This window comes from Scyliorhinus torazame, chromosome 12, assembly GCF_047496885.1.
Source record: "Scyliorhinus torazame isolate Kashiwa2021f chromosome 12, sScyTor2.1, whole genome shotgun sequence".
NCBI classification, from domain to species: Eukaryota; Metazoa; Chordata; class Chondrichthyes; order Carcharhiniformes; family Scyliorhinidae; genus Scyliorhinus; species Scyliorhinus torazame.
Window position 1 is genome coordinate 187,367,668 of NC_092718.1, and position 14,738 is coordinate 187,382,405.

The window sequence follows — 14,738 nt, forward strand, 5'->3', positions numbered from 1 at the left end:
GTCTCTCCGGTACTTTCCCAAAGTAACATGTGGCCTTTTGGACAACATCAATGAGTTTGACTATTAGCCTGCCAGATCAATTGTTTCAAGAATTCCTTCTTAATTTCTGCTTTAAAATCTCTGGTTTGGATTTCTATTTCACATTAATCCAGTTTAGTCTAGTGCTCAGACATTCACGGCTTAATTCAAAGTCCCTTGTCTGTAATATATTTTGAAATAACTTATACATCTCACGACGTCCCTTTTAACCACCTCTCGGGACTGATCTTTCCGACCAATACAATGAGGAAAAATTACATAAATGACTTATGTGAGTGGTGATGTTGCCAATTCGGCTCAGAGACGCCAATAATGTTGCTCTTTTTAACTGGATACTAATATGATAGTTATTAATGATGATATTGCTTTCAGAGCTGCCAAGTATCAGATGATACCACCACAAGGTGTAGCCGGATATCGATCAAAGACCCAACAACCAGTTAGTTAGTTCAAGTTCAATGATAGTTTATTTACACAAGAATTACTTCGACATGCAACATAAACAAGCTAAATTACACCTAACACTACAACAACCTGTACTTAACTTCAGGCACACGCCTTTATGCAGAGGAACAAGGCCTTTCTTCGGATCTTGCGTGGCTGGGTCTGGAGAAGTGACTTCGTTTCTGCTGGGCTCATCCATCTGGTAGCGATCGTTGGTCTTGAACTTGCTTCTGGTCGTGATGCTGCAATTGGTTTTGGGCGCAAGCCGGGGCCAAGAGAGTGCCGTTGCACCGGGGCCAAAAGAGACCGAACACATGGCAGTGTCTCTTTTTATCCTTCAGGGGTTTCGCACTCTTTTGGGCGATCCTTAGCTTTGGACCCAATAATTTGGCAGGCTTCAATTACTGCCTTCGATTTTAGCCAATAAAGGGTCGGGTCCCTTGATGGCTGGGCATGTCCTGAACGGTCATTGACCTTGGCTGTTTGGACTTCCTGGGTGAAGGGAGTGGCGCCGATGAGTCTGTATCTGTATCTGATACCTGAGTATAAGTCTTTTGTTCTGGGGCAATGGGCGATTAGAATGCAAATCGGCTGGGGGTTTCGATAGTGTCTGGTTATCTAGTGGCAAATATACACTTAAGCTCTGAGTTTGTCTGGATCGTGCATTGGCCATATTTCCCGTGATTCTTTGCAAGTGGCCATGTTTCCCTTTGTAAGTGGCCATCCCAGATGGCTACAGTGAGCAAACCATTGATTTGAAAGGCCTGTACTCTTAGATTTTCTGAAGTCTTCCAGAATTCTGAACTCCTTGTTTCCTGAAATGCTAAACTGTTGTTTATTTCCTTAGGTAATCACCTGCTTTGGAACTTCTGTAAGCCTCTGCAGCTACATTGGGTTTGCAGTTGTGGCCCTACTGGTCGAAATCAACTCAATCTTCCTCCACCTGCGGCAAATTCTTCTGATGGCCAATATGTGCCAAACCACTTGCTTCCGCATCAACAGCATTATCAACCTCGGAACCTATGTCATCTTCCGCATCAGCACGCTGGCCTGGATGACACGCTGGCTGGTCCTAAATCGCAACAATGTCCCCCTAGTGATCTACACCATCGGCAGTGTGGGGTTGACCATCATGACTATGATGAATATTGTGCTTTTTTACCGGCTACTAAGAAGTGATTTTCTGAAATCTAGCAGGGAAGGCAAGAGAGAAAAGTAAAATTGCAATGGCATTCCATCCACAATCCTGGTGCTTGGATTTCTGAATGAAAAGCATAAGAGGGACCGTTCGCTTCTTTGAATTTAACTGGTCCCATTCTATTCATGTGGAATTCTCGATAGCTTGATGGGCTCAAATGCATACATATTTTGGAAATCTGTACCTAATATTTTAAATTTCTAATGATGTTGCGGACGATGTGAAAAAAATGAAACTAAATTTTTTAAAATCTTTTTCTAACCGTTCGTGTAATGCTCCTGGAGATTTTGTACTCTTCCACTACCTCGCTTCAAATTATATTGGGCAACTGTTTGCTATCAAACGAGGGGTGAAAGGTTATCAGGGGTCGACAGGAATGTGGAGTTGCAGTTACAGTCATGATCGTGTTGAATGGCGGAGCAGGCTGGAGGGCAGAGTGGCCTACATATGTTCATATGCATCGGGCAATGTCGCGGTGATTGTTATGAAACACATCCCAAAGGGATATATTCCAAATAGTTCCTTATTGGCTCTCTTTGATGCTGAAAAATCAATTTGCTCAATTATAAATTCAGATGCCTCCATATGTCAGTGACTCAGCGAGATTCCAAAATGTGCTGAATTAAACATAATCACGTTAAATAATGAAGAACTGGGGATTGAGACTGCAGAGGTATTCTGAAAATAATGAAATGTTTGAATATTCTAGCCAAGTGCAGTGTTCATTTACTAAATGTCTTCATTTTATATAAATGTTTGATAGAGGGTTACTTAATTTTATATAAACTGATGGCATATTTTAAATAGCCAAACAGACATCCGATGTTACTGACAATTCACTATGGGACACAGTCTAAGCAGATACAAAGTTCAGGTATATATAAAAATAGAATTTCATCTTGAATATACATAACTTCAAGAGCTGTTAAAATATTTATAATATATCTACATATACAGTTATACTGAAATAATGTTAATAACCACACAACTCTTTCTTTGGACTGGGTTCATAATATAATTTGTTCAGTAGTTTTAAAACTGTTATACAGTATTCAGGCTCAGACAATACAGAGCTTTCAGTATTGGGAGAATGATTACTTTTTAATGTTACAGAAATATTGTCAGTTTTCCTTTTATAAAGTAACCTTGTTGTGCTAAATGTTCATATATTTTAAAATTCTGAGACCACTTTTTGAACATTGCATTTTGGTATTTTGACTAATTTACAATGTGTAGGACATAATCAAGACTATTAAGCGTGTAACATTTATTTGAGAAACTTTGTTGGTTAATTTGAAAGTATTTATTATGATATTGGCTGGGCAGTCTCTCCTGGTCAGATCAGTTTGCATAAATCCTGAATGTGGCTGTGTGTTTTGTTAACATCGAATTTAATCATTTGAGGGTAATGTCATTGAATTTTTAGAGATTGGGTGCAGTTCTGATTTTTTTTCTCAATGTACCAAGTCTGAAAATCTTGTCAGGTCCACTTCTCTTTTGTTTCAGGGTCCCTGTTTATTGATTTTAAAATGTTGCAGAAAAGATGCTGTTGGAGTGATGAAAGACTGCTTCCTGTTTTATGGTTATCTAAACTTTGGGCCCAAATCAACAGAATTGAAATCTACTTGGGGCAGCACGGTGGCGCAGCGGTTAGCACTGCTGCCTCACAAGGCCGAGGACCCGGGTTCGTTCCTGGCCCCAGGTCGCTGACTGTGTGGAGTTTGCACAGTCTCCCAATGTCTGCATGGGTCTCACTCCCACAACCCAAAAAGATGTGCAAGGTAGGTGAGTTGGCCACGCTAAATTGTCCCTTAATTGGAAAAAAAGAATGTGTACTCTAAAATTTAAATTAAGAAAAAAGAAATCTATTCTGTTTCAGATGTGGGTTTGTGTGGAACCAATGCACATTTCAGGCTGAAATTAATGTGGGAGAGGGAGAAAGATTTCAAGGTATAACAGATCCTCCATATGATTGCATTGAGTTACATGGAAACTACTATACAGAAAAAAGCTAAAAGCAAATTACTGTGGATGCTGGAATCTGAAACGAAAGAGAAAATGCTGGAAAATCTCAGCAGATCTGGCAACATCTGTCGGGAGAGAAAAGAGCTAACGTTTCGAGTCCGATGACTATGTTTGACTCAGCCAGTTTGTGTTCATGTCTATCCTCCATATCCTACATTCCTGTTTCCTTTAACCACCTACCTAACCTATTAAAAGTTGACATGGGATAGCATATTACCACCGGCACTCCCCCCCTCCTCATATTACAGGGGAGGTGCTCAGAGGTGGATAGGAAGGTAGCGCAGTTGGCACCTGCCCCAATTTAACTGCCAACCCTCCATACTAAATCTGCGCTGTTCCCTGTATTGCCTCTACATCCCTCCAGTAGTGTTTTTGAACTACAATTGTTGTACAATTCCCAGAGGCAGTCTTATGGAGACAATGTAAATTGAGGGTAATTGTATCTCAGCCTTAAACATATTGTGAAAATTCACTTCTGGGGATTGGTGTACATGAACAAGCTCCCAAACCCTTCAAGCAATTTTCTTTAGCAAAGGTTTTTTTTAAAAAAAGAGCTTGTATCGTGCATCATTCTGAATCAGAATATGTCAAAAAAGCACCCATGCATATGTGAGGTCAAGTAGTTGATGCGACCATCAATTCACACAAAACCAGGAGTGAAAGTAAACTGTGGCTTTAATCAACTAGAACAGTGCCTGCCTGCGACTGGTCTGCTAGTGAGAGCCGCCTACAGGGCTACTGCTCTTTATACCTCCCCTCAAGGGGTGGAGCCCACAAGGCACCAACATGATACATTACAGGTAATACCTTACAATGGTCCATAGGTGGAGTCCACATGGGCAACAGCGTGATACAGTTATATACATGGTGAATGTTGACTGCAAAACGTTCACCACAGTAGTAAAATGTATTCATTTAATCAGCCCAATGATGACGCAAGTGCAAAGAATGCAATTGGACTAAGACAAGGAAACCGGAATCACATAAAATAAATTCCTATCTTTATTGAACTGACTATAATACATTTTGCAATTCAGTTAACTGTTTAAATGCTAAATGCTACTTTTTACACAAAGACAAGCATCACGAGCCTTTGATATTTGGTGAATTTCAGTTCAGATAAATCAGGATAAACTGGTAAAACGGAATTGTCCTCAGCCCCACCTTATTTAATCAATTTTCGACACTTTTAGAAGATAAGCGTTTTATAAATCTTTGCCTTAATGTTTCAAGGGTACATGAATTGTCTTCTTGCGGGATTAAATTCTTAGACAGAGAACTATTATAGTTTAAGCAGGGAAATAATGCAAATGCAATATTGAGCATATTTCCTATAACATTACTAACAGGACCTAGAGCTGGGAAATACTACCACCAACAGCAGAATATTTTTTTACCGTAAGTGAATTTGCGACCTCTGGTGGTATTCTGTAATGTAAGTAATTAAGACTATTCAACCTAACATAACCATGGAAATTTAGATTTGTAGACCATCACCAAGCGAGAGGCCTTCGGCTAAGGCCTCATAAACGGTGTCCAATTCCAGGGCTGACTCATTGCAAAACGCTGATAGCAAAAAGGAAAGAAATGGAAACAGATAAACTGGGCGCGAGGCAAGGAGTTGTAAAAGGATGGGTGGGCACTCAAATCTAGAACTAGGCAGAGTGGAATTTTTAGAGGGTCCTAGAATGTGAAGAAGCAGAGTTTTTTGGTAGGCGTCTGACTATTTGATAGCAGCTGTCCAAATTGTCTGAGACATTGGTGACCAGAAAGCACCCATACATTGTGGAAGTGTGAGGAGGGAAGAATTCTGACACTGTGGCGCTGGAAACTTGCACTAGGAAAGCAGAGAACCCACAGGTGCACATCTGTTTGTGCCAGAGAGGGGTAAAGGGGAGATAATTATGGCTGGAGTCTACAGTCAGCGGGGCCACAGCGCATCCCAGGAATGAACCCAAGCAAACAGTGAGTGTGTGGGTCGAAGAGATCCATGGAGAGTGGGGAGATTGGCTACAAAGTAGTACAGCAGGTTTGATCTATAATACTAACACTTTTCTAATTGAACAATCATAAGAGAATAATGGGTCACGTGATTATCATAGGTGGCAAAATGGTCTGAATGAGCTAATTAGACAACTAGTCGAGGCTGAACAAAACTGAGCTTTTAAGACTAAATCCGGATTAGTAATTTTCTAAATAGGACATAAGAACGTGAACTCAAAAATTGCCAACCAGAAGTGTATATTGTAAAAGTAAATAAATAATTTCATGTTACACTGCTGTGACAAGTAACATAATCAGCAACATTGCTGGGAATTTTCCAAACCGGGATTACAAATGCAAATGATTTTATATCAAAGGTGACAAATCCACAGTTTAATGTAATCGGTCGGGTGGGATTTTCTGGGTCCCCCCCCTCCCCCATGTGGGGATCGGATCCCCCGTGTCTGTTGAGGGTGGGGGAGTTTATTTTTATAGTAGATCAGAACGTCCTTTAAAGGTGCGCCCCGATCTCTGCGGAGCCGGCGCTGTGGGTTATGTCAGGCCCCGCACTGCGACAGTGACGGCAAAGATCATGTCCCCATATTTCTTTTGTAGAGTGCACGGAAATCATAGAATTTACAGTGCAGAAGGAGGCCATTCGGCCCATTGAGTCTGCACCGGTCCTTGGAAAGAGCGCCTACCCAAACCCAGACCTCCACCCTATCCCCGTAACCCAGTAACCCCAGCTAACCTTTTTTGACACTAAGGGGCAATTTAGTCTGGCGAATCCACCTAACCTGCACATCCTTGGACTGTGGGAAGAAACCGGAGCACCCTGAAGAAACCCACGCCGACACGGGGAGAACGTGCAGACTCCGCAGGTAGTGACCCAAGCCGGGAATCAGACCTGGGACCCTGGAGCTGTGATACAACTATGCTAACTACTGTGCTACCGTGCCGCCCCTCTGAAGGGAAAATTCAACTACTTGCTGGTTTTCTCATCTCAGCCAGCACTCTGTGCACAGAGGGACAAATTCTGCTCACTGAGCTTTAGAGAAGAAAGGATCAATGAGATGGTTGAAAACTAAATGCAAAAGTTAAGGCTTCTGTTCATGACATGTCAACCTGTTGCTTGCACCAATGTATACACCTGTACTTGACACATACATAAAACTGTTCAATCCTTATATGTACTTGTACTATATATTCCCATTAGACTGTTTGAACCCCTGTGTTAGCTGGATTACTCATCAGCAGAATCCTTTCTTCTCTTCCTGTCAGTGTTGTGCTGGGAAAGCCTCATAGCTGCTGTGGAAGTTCAATCTATTCTGTCTGCTACAAGATTGAACCCCTGATGAAGCTGAATTGGAGTGTCAGTAAAGATGCGTAGCATAAATGCTCCATTGGTGTTTGGTGCAAAGGTACTTGGAATGATTACATAGTGTCCTGGTGCAAGTTTGCTCCGGAGGTTTATGCTTCTCTGGGCTACATAGGCTCCTGAATCCGAAACCGTTCGGTGATGTGTAAAATGCTCTGCGGTTAGAACCTCCAGTGGGTCGGACGACTGTGAGGGGAAAAAAAGGAAAAACAATTCCATTTCAGCTTAAGTTATCTTCTTTGTATTGGACACTCTTGTGAACAGCACAAAACACAATTGGCAGAAGATGTTTTTGTTCGAGACTAGAATGAGAAAATCAATACCTTCGTGAGATGGTGTGACAGTCAGATTGGAATTTGCTAGGTTTGATTCACAGTCTCTACTGACAACTAATAAACTGACGCCCCAGCAGAGCTGAATCTGGTGGCACTTACTGTGCAGCTATACTCATGGTTGAGTAAAGAGTGGTTGGCATTGCTAGAACAGTACACAGCAGGATTCAATGCCACATTTACCTTCGTAGTAATAGTAATTCACTGCAAGCAGTTCATTCAATGTGAATGTCCTCAGAGATATGGTAAGGTGCTAGCTTTATAGATGGAAGTTCTCTTGTGGGAGGAGTTAGAAAGCAAAATATTTTCCAAACTTTATTTTTTTCTCAATCCAGTAAGGTGCCTGTACAAGCAATCTTTGCTGAATAGATTTACTAGCAAAGTAATGTGGCTCCCTCATCAGGAAAAAACAAATTCTCAGCTCACCTTGTAGATTTGGATCCCTATAGGATTCATTGAAATGCCAAGCCTCCTGTCCATCCTTCGATACTTCTGAATTAAAGATATCAGAACGTAGCATTCGTCATCTGCATGGTCTTCATCGCTGCTTGAAGGATCATCTACAGGGTGGCAGACAGCACGTGCCAAGAAACAGTCTGTTAGCATTTCTGTTCATTTAACAGAACAGATGTCATCGGAACAACTGAGGAAACCATGCTTATTTCAGAGTAACAAAAAAGTACTTGGAATAAAAAGATAAATTAACATTTCTCAGTGTAATGAAAATAAAATCATTATCATTAAAGAGGCATGTCAAAGGCTGTCTGGTGTACATGGACTTTCAAAAGGCACCACAGTGCCATATAACAGAAATGTTATAGCTGGTGGAATAAAAGGGAGGGTACGGAAGTCTGCGGAATTGTAGAGACACAGCGTGGGTATGGGTGGGTGAAGTCAGACACATGTAGCCAGGGAGCATTCTCACTTGTTAAAGTGATTCTGGACATGTCACTGAATTAAATATTGTCATTCTTCACACCTCAGAATCTTTAAACCCTCCTCCCAGTCACGTAGCGCTTCTCCCCATCAGGACACAATTGCTCTCACTGGCCCTCAGTGTCTGCCAAACAGTTAGGCCCTCTCAGTGCAAATGTTTTGTTTGCAGTGATAGGACTCAGACATGATTCAGTGAACCCTAGACCCTCTCCCCTAATGTCCCTCTCAAGCAAAGGGACAGAGGAATGTAGCAGAACCTCACAGAGCCAGGGAGTCAGTGCGTTGGCAGCAGACAGACAGGAGTCAGACATAAGCAGCAGCCGAGGAGCATCACAGACCATTCCTCATTGCGAGACATCATCACCTTCCTGCATCGACCGGGCAGTAGGCATTCAAGGGCTCCCCAACCCTACCACTCTGATGACTAAGATCTAGGCCACCTTCATCCCCTGGTCGCAGAGAGATCACGGCGACCTGCGGGGGAGGGAGGGGGGGCGTCACACTGTAGGCCAGCAAGCTAATCCTCCTCCATAAAGCGAGAGGTGATGAGGGAGTCTCTAACACTCCTGCCCAGGTGCATCTTCATGCCTGTCTGGCTCCATCCTCCAGATCCTCAATGGGTTCTTCCTCAACACTCTTCTGAACATCCTCCTCATCTGAGAACACGTGCCACTCCTCAACGTCATCCTCAGGAAAGTAATCAGGCTCTAATTGGATGCCTTGTGCCCCTGCTTGCGCAGGTCCCCCACCCTCACTCCCACCATTGGTCAGGGCCCTGCGCCTAGGCACGGTGTGTTCATTGTAACTCCACCTCTGGGGAGACCCTCCGTGAGCTGAATTGGAGGACCCCACCAAACCTGTCGAGGCAACGGAACCATATTTTTAGCAGACCAATGCACTGCTCGATTACAGACCAGGTAGCACTGTGAGCATCATTGCACTTGTACTCCGTTGCAGTCCGTGGACTCCGATTTGGTATCATCAGCCAAGACCTGAGGGGATATTCTTTGGTCCAAACAATCCATTCCTGCAACCTCGAAAATGCTGGGAATCTGCAATTGGCCGAGGATGTAACTATCATACATGCTCCCTGGACTTCCGGTTGCGGCTATGCTGAGCTAAGTCGCAAGTTCGGCAGCTCCCGCCAGAAACTGACTTTTGGGCTCATTTTAGGGGCCCCAGCGGCATTTGTTCGACGGTTCCCAGTGTGGGAAGGTGACAGTATGATTTCCCCGGCACTGTATGGATTGGACCAGGAGTGGAGCGGTGAAAAAAGTGATTTTGGTGCAGCGAAAAGTGCGAGGGAGGAAAACCCAGATGACGGCGGGTGGAGGCCAGGCAGCGTGGGCGCAGTGGTCGCAAGAGCAGCAGGAGTTTCTCAAGCGCTGCTTCACGGAATTGAAAGCAGAGCTGCTGGAGCCGATGAAGGCTTCGATCGACAAGCTGGTCGAGACCCAGAAGGCCCAAGGGGCGGCGATCCGTGAGGTGTGGCAGAAGGCCTCGGAGAATGAGGACGAGATATTGGGTCTGGCGGTGAAGGTAGAGGCGCACGAGGCGCTGCATAAGAAATGGCAGGAGAGGTTCGAGGACATGGAGAATCGGTCGAGTAGGAAGAACCTGCGGATTCTGGGTCTTCCGGAGGGAGTGGAAGGGTCAGATGTTGGAGCATACGGGGTCACGATGCTGAACATGTTGATGGGCGCGGGTGCCTTCCCGAGGCCCCTGGAGCTGGATGGGGCCCATCGAGTCCTGGCGAGGAGGCCCAAGTCTAGCGAGCCGCCGCGGCGGTATTGGTGCGGTTCCACCGCTTGGTGGACAGGGAGTGTGTCCTAAGATGGGCAAAATAGGAGCGGAGCAGCAGGTGGGAGAATGCAGAGGTCCGTATATACCAGGACTGGAGTGCGGAGGTGGCCAAGAAGAGGGCCGGGTACAATCGGGCTAAGGCGGTTCTGCATCGGAAGGGGGTGAAATTTGGGATGCTGCAGCCGGCGCGACTGTGGGGTCACCTTTAAGGACCGGCATCATTACTTTGAGACGCTGGAGGAGGCGTGGACCTTTATCCAGGCCGAAAAGTTGGACACGGACTGAGGGTCGGTTGTATGGGGATATTGCGGGGGGGTTCCTGTGGTTACTGTGCGTTGGGGTATGTTCTATTTTGTTCTGTATTGTTTCCTTGGGTGCTGGGTGGGGTAGGGTGAAATGGTTCGAAGTGGGGGTTTTGTGAGAGTGTGGGCGTCGGTGGTTGGAAGGACGGGGCCCCGTTGGGGGGAGGGGAGATGGGAGGCCCGAGGTGGGGGAGCTGGGATTAGGCCGCAAAAGGGAGCTGCGCCAGAGAGGGCGGGGCTGGGTTGATGGAAAGCGCGGGCCTTTTCCCACGCTAGGGAAGGAAGGGGGCAGGGCCCTGGGGAAGGGCGGTGTTGGAGAGGAGCGCCCGCTGATGGACAGGAGGGGCGGGGGGGAGACTACCACATTGGGGGGTCGATGGAGTGGTCGGGGTCAGCAGGTGTCAGCTGACATACGGGAGTGCTATGGGGGGAGCAACGCAGCTAGGGGGGGACCTAGTTGGGGGGGGGGGACGGGACTGGGTTGCTGCTGCATTGGCCAAAGGGGAGCTGGAGCTCGGAGAGAGAGTCGGGCCAGGGGTCTGCCGCTGGGCGGAATAGAGAGGGCAGGAGGCGCGGGCACGTGGCTGGCCTAGAAAAGGGGATGGCTAATCGGCAGTGGGGGGGGGGGGGGGGGGGGGGGGAGAGGCGGGAAGCCCCTGATCCGGCTGATAACTTGGAATGTGAGAGGCCTGAACAGGCCGGTCAAGAGGGGCCGTGTGTTCGCGCACCTGAAGGGACTGAAGGCAGATGTGGTTATGCTCCAAGAGCCGCATTTGAGGGTGGCAGATCAGGTTAGGCTGAGAAAGGGGTGGGTAGGGCAGGTTTTCCACTCGGAGTTGGAAGCAAAGAATCGAGGGGTGGCGATTTTCGTGAGGAAGCGGGTGTCATTTGAGGCGCTGAGCATCGTGGCAGACAATGAAGGTAGGTACGTGATGGTGAGTGGTAAGCTGCAGGGGGTGCGGGTGGTATTAGTGAATGTATATGCCCCGAATTGGGACGATGCCAGATTTATGCGGCGCATGTTGGGCCGGATTCCGGACCTGGAGGCAGGGAGCTTGATAATGGGGGGGGACTTTAACCCGGTACTGGATCCAGCATTGGACCGCTCCAGGTCCAGGACGGGTAAGAGGCCGGCGGCGGGCAAGGTGCTGAGGGGGTTTATGGACCAGATGGGAGGAGTGGACCCATGGAGGTTTGTCAGGCCGGGGGCCAGGGAATTTTCTTTTTTTCCCCCAAGTCCATAAAGCCTACTCCCGGATAGACTTCTTCGTTTTGAGCAGGGCACTGAGGGTGGAGGACACGGAGTATTCGGCCATAGCCATTTCAGACCATGACCTGCATTGGGTGGAGCTGGAGCTAGGGGAGGAGAGGGACCAGCGCCCGCTGTGGCGCCTGGATGTGGGCTTGCTGGTGGATGAGGAGGTGAGCGGGCTGATCCTGAGGTGCAGTGAAAGATACCTAGAGGTTAACGATAATGGGGAGGTGCAGGTGGGGGTGGTCTGGGAGGCGCAGAAGGCGGTAATTAGGGGAGAGCTAATCTCCACTAGGGCCCACAAGGAGGGGAAGGAGAGGAGAGAGAGATTGGTGGGGGAGATTTTAAGGGTGGATAGGAGGTATGCAGAGGTCCCCGAGGAGGGACTACTCAAGGAGCGACGAAGCCTCCAGGCCGAGTTCGACCTGTTGATCACCAAGAAGGCGGAGGTGCAGTGGAGGAAAGCGCAAGGGGCGGTGTATGAATACGGGGAGAAGGCTAGCCGAATGCTGGCACACCAGCTTCGGAAGCGGGAGGCAGCGAGGGAGATTGGGGGAGTTAGGGATAAAGGGGGAACACGGTGCGGAGTGTGGTGGAAACAAGCTATGTTTCCAAAGCCGATATCCTCTCCTCCTGCCAGCCCTGGTCCAGGTCAAAATGTATGAAGTCCAGAACCCTGCATAAACTGCATCTGTGACTTCACAAATGCACTTATGGGCAGATGCCTGCGGTCTTCCACACGGGTCACCTGTGGAGCCCTAGAAGGACTCCATTGCAAAGATGTTTAGGGCTGTTGTGACCTTCACAGATACAGGGAGTGGGTATCCACCACTGCCTCATAGCGCCACACAGACTCCTTTGTGAGGTGGAGTCTTCTATGGCGCATATTATCCTACAGCACCATGAAGGACACACAAGTCCTGTAGGCCCTCAATCTCCTCCTGTGCCTTCACACCCCCTGCACGGCTAGTGCAGTCTCCGGCTGCAGAGCCTGCCCTGTGGCCCCCTGCTCTCGTTCTGCAGTGTCTTCTCTCGGTGCCACTGCACGTTGCTGCTGGAGTCTGTGCTCCTCCAGCGCTGTGATAGGTAAGATACCCAGCTCCACTGGCTCCACCCTGCTGATGGGTTGGCTGGGGCAGAGGGTACCCGGGGGGGGGGGGGGGTGGCCTTGGAGGACATCCATACAACCTATGGCCCTACGTTCACAGTGAGCTGTCAGCGGCATGCACAGCCGCATGGCTGCCTTTCTGGCTGCGGCAATGGTGTCCCGTTCTCATCCACCTGGACCCCACAGCCTACCTCCTAGTCACCACCCCCCCGCTACTCCCCCTGGTCCTGGCAGAAGCCCCCCGGCCAGCGACATGACTGTCACCAAACTATGGCGATGTTGGACTCTTTTCGTACCCCCCTCTCTCTCCTTCTGCAGCCACAGCACCTGTTTCATGATTATCTGCTCGTTTATTCCAAATGGGCAGGCGTTGGGGTCAGGCAGAGAAGCAAGCCTAGTGCCTCTTAATCCTGTACAACCAAGCACTGATCACAGAACCTTAGTATTCGTCACATTCCTTGACTCGGCCAATTAGTGTGATGGGTAGGAGTCTCAGGAATGTTTGAGTGCACAATTGCTTTCTGCTTCAGTGGCAGGCAAAGCTAATAGTCACCCTGCTTACTCAGGCTACATCATTCAGAAATCTCATCGCTGTCATGCCTCAACTCTTATGCCTCCTGAACAGCTATTCCAGAGATTGTGCCCCATCTCCCCCAGGGATGGCACCTTGTTGCCTCCTCTTTTTGGTTGTGATCCACCTAAATCATTAGTTCCGGCTCCTTGACTCTCATCACATCCCATCCCATGTGCCCTGTAGCTGTCCCCGCCCCATACTCCCATGCCATGAACTGCAGACTTACTCAGTCCTAAAAGCTACCTAAACACATACAGCAGAATTCAAGACCACATACACGAGCTGCGATCATGCACGATCAATTGCACAAAGACGAGAGTTGAATACAACTGAGGCTTTATTGTTCTAAGATGTGTGGCCTTCCACAGCAGTTGGCGAAATGGCTGCGGCACGGAGGGCACACATATTTATACTCCGCCTACTGGGCGGAGCAAGCAGGCAGGGACTACCGTCATACCTGTAGTACAGGTCCTACCATACATCACCTAATATAGGTGCAACAGTGGTTTACCACATTCACCCCCTGTTAAAATTGAGTCCGGCGGGGTGGTGGAGAACTATATACAACAACTGAATTTTACAGGTACAATTTTTGTGAGAAAACAAATGTCTTTTGAAGTCCAGGGGACCAGTTAGAGATTCAACCGGTCCGGGGCCTTGATGTGCCACTGGGAGCGATGCAGCGGTGGCAGCGATGCCGATGCTGGTCTGGCCTTCGGTGACTCCAGGAGCATGCCAAAATCCTCTTCATCCTCGGGCGTGGGCAGGGGAAGGACGGATGGTCCTGGGGGGGTTGCTGCTGGGAGCGCCGGGGGAGGGGAGGGTGGCGCCGGGCCAGAGGGGTGTGTGTGTGTGGGGAACCTGCTGGTGCCAGGTCCCTGAGGGAGACAGTATCCTGGCAGCCATCGGGGCACGCCACGTAGGCAACTGCACCCTCTCCACCAATGGGTCCGCCTTGTGGATTCGGACGTGCCTACGGAGAAGGACGGGTCTTGGAGCTGCGAGCCAAGTCGGGAGCGACACCCCGGATGTGGACTTCCTGGGGAAGACAAAAAGAAGTTCATGGGGTGTGTTGTTCGTGGCGGTGCACAGTAGTGACTGAATGGAGTGTAGTGCATCAGGGAGGACCTCCTGCCAGCGGGAAGCTGAGAGGTTCCTGGACCATAGGTCCAGTTGGACGGCCCTCCATACCGTCCCGTTCTCCCTCTCTACCTGTCCATTTCCCCGGGGGTTGTAGCTGGTCGTCCTGCTGGAGGCGATACCCCTGCTGAGCAGGAACTGACGCAGCTCATCACTCATGAATGAGGATCCCCTGTCACTGTGGATGTAGGCGGGGAAACCAAACAGAGCGAAGATTGTGTTGA

At 48.2% G+C, this 14,738-nt stretch overlaps 1 protein-coding gene across 1 annotated transcript in view; it reads left to right on the top strand.

Annotated features, from left to right (window-relative positions):
• Positions 1-8,160, top strand: part of tlcd2 (TLC domain containing 2) — a 91,000-nt gene extending 82,840 nt beyond the window's left edge. Inside the window, exon 4 of the mRNA XM_072469517.1 lies at positions 1,331-8,160. Coding sequence (XP_072325618.1) covers positions 1,331-1,702 — 372 coding nt within the window. The 3' untranslated portion in view covers positions 1,703-8,160. The remainder of the gene's footprint in view (positions 1-1,330) is intronic.
• Positions 8,161-14,738: the final 6,578 nt, after the last annotated feature.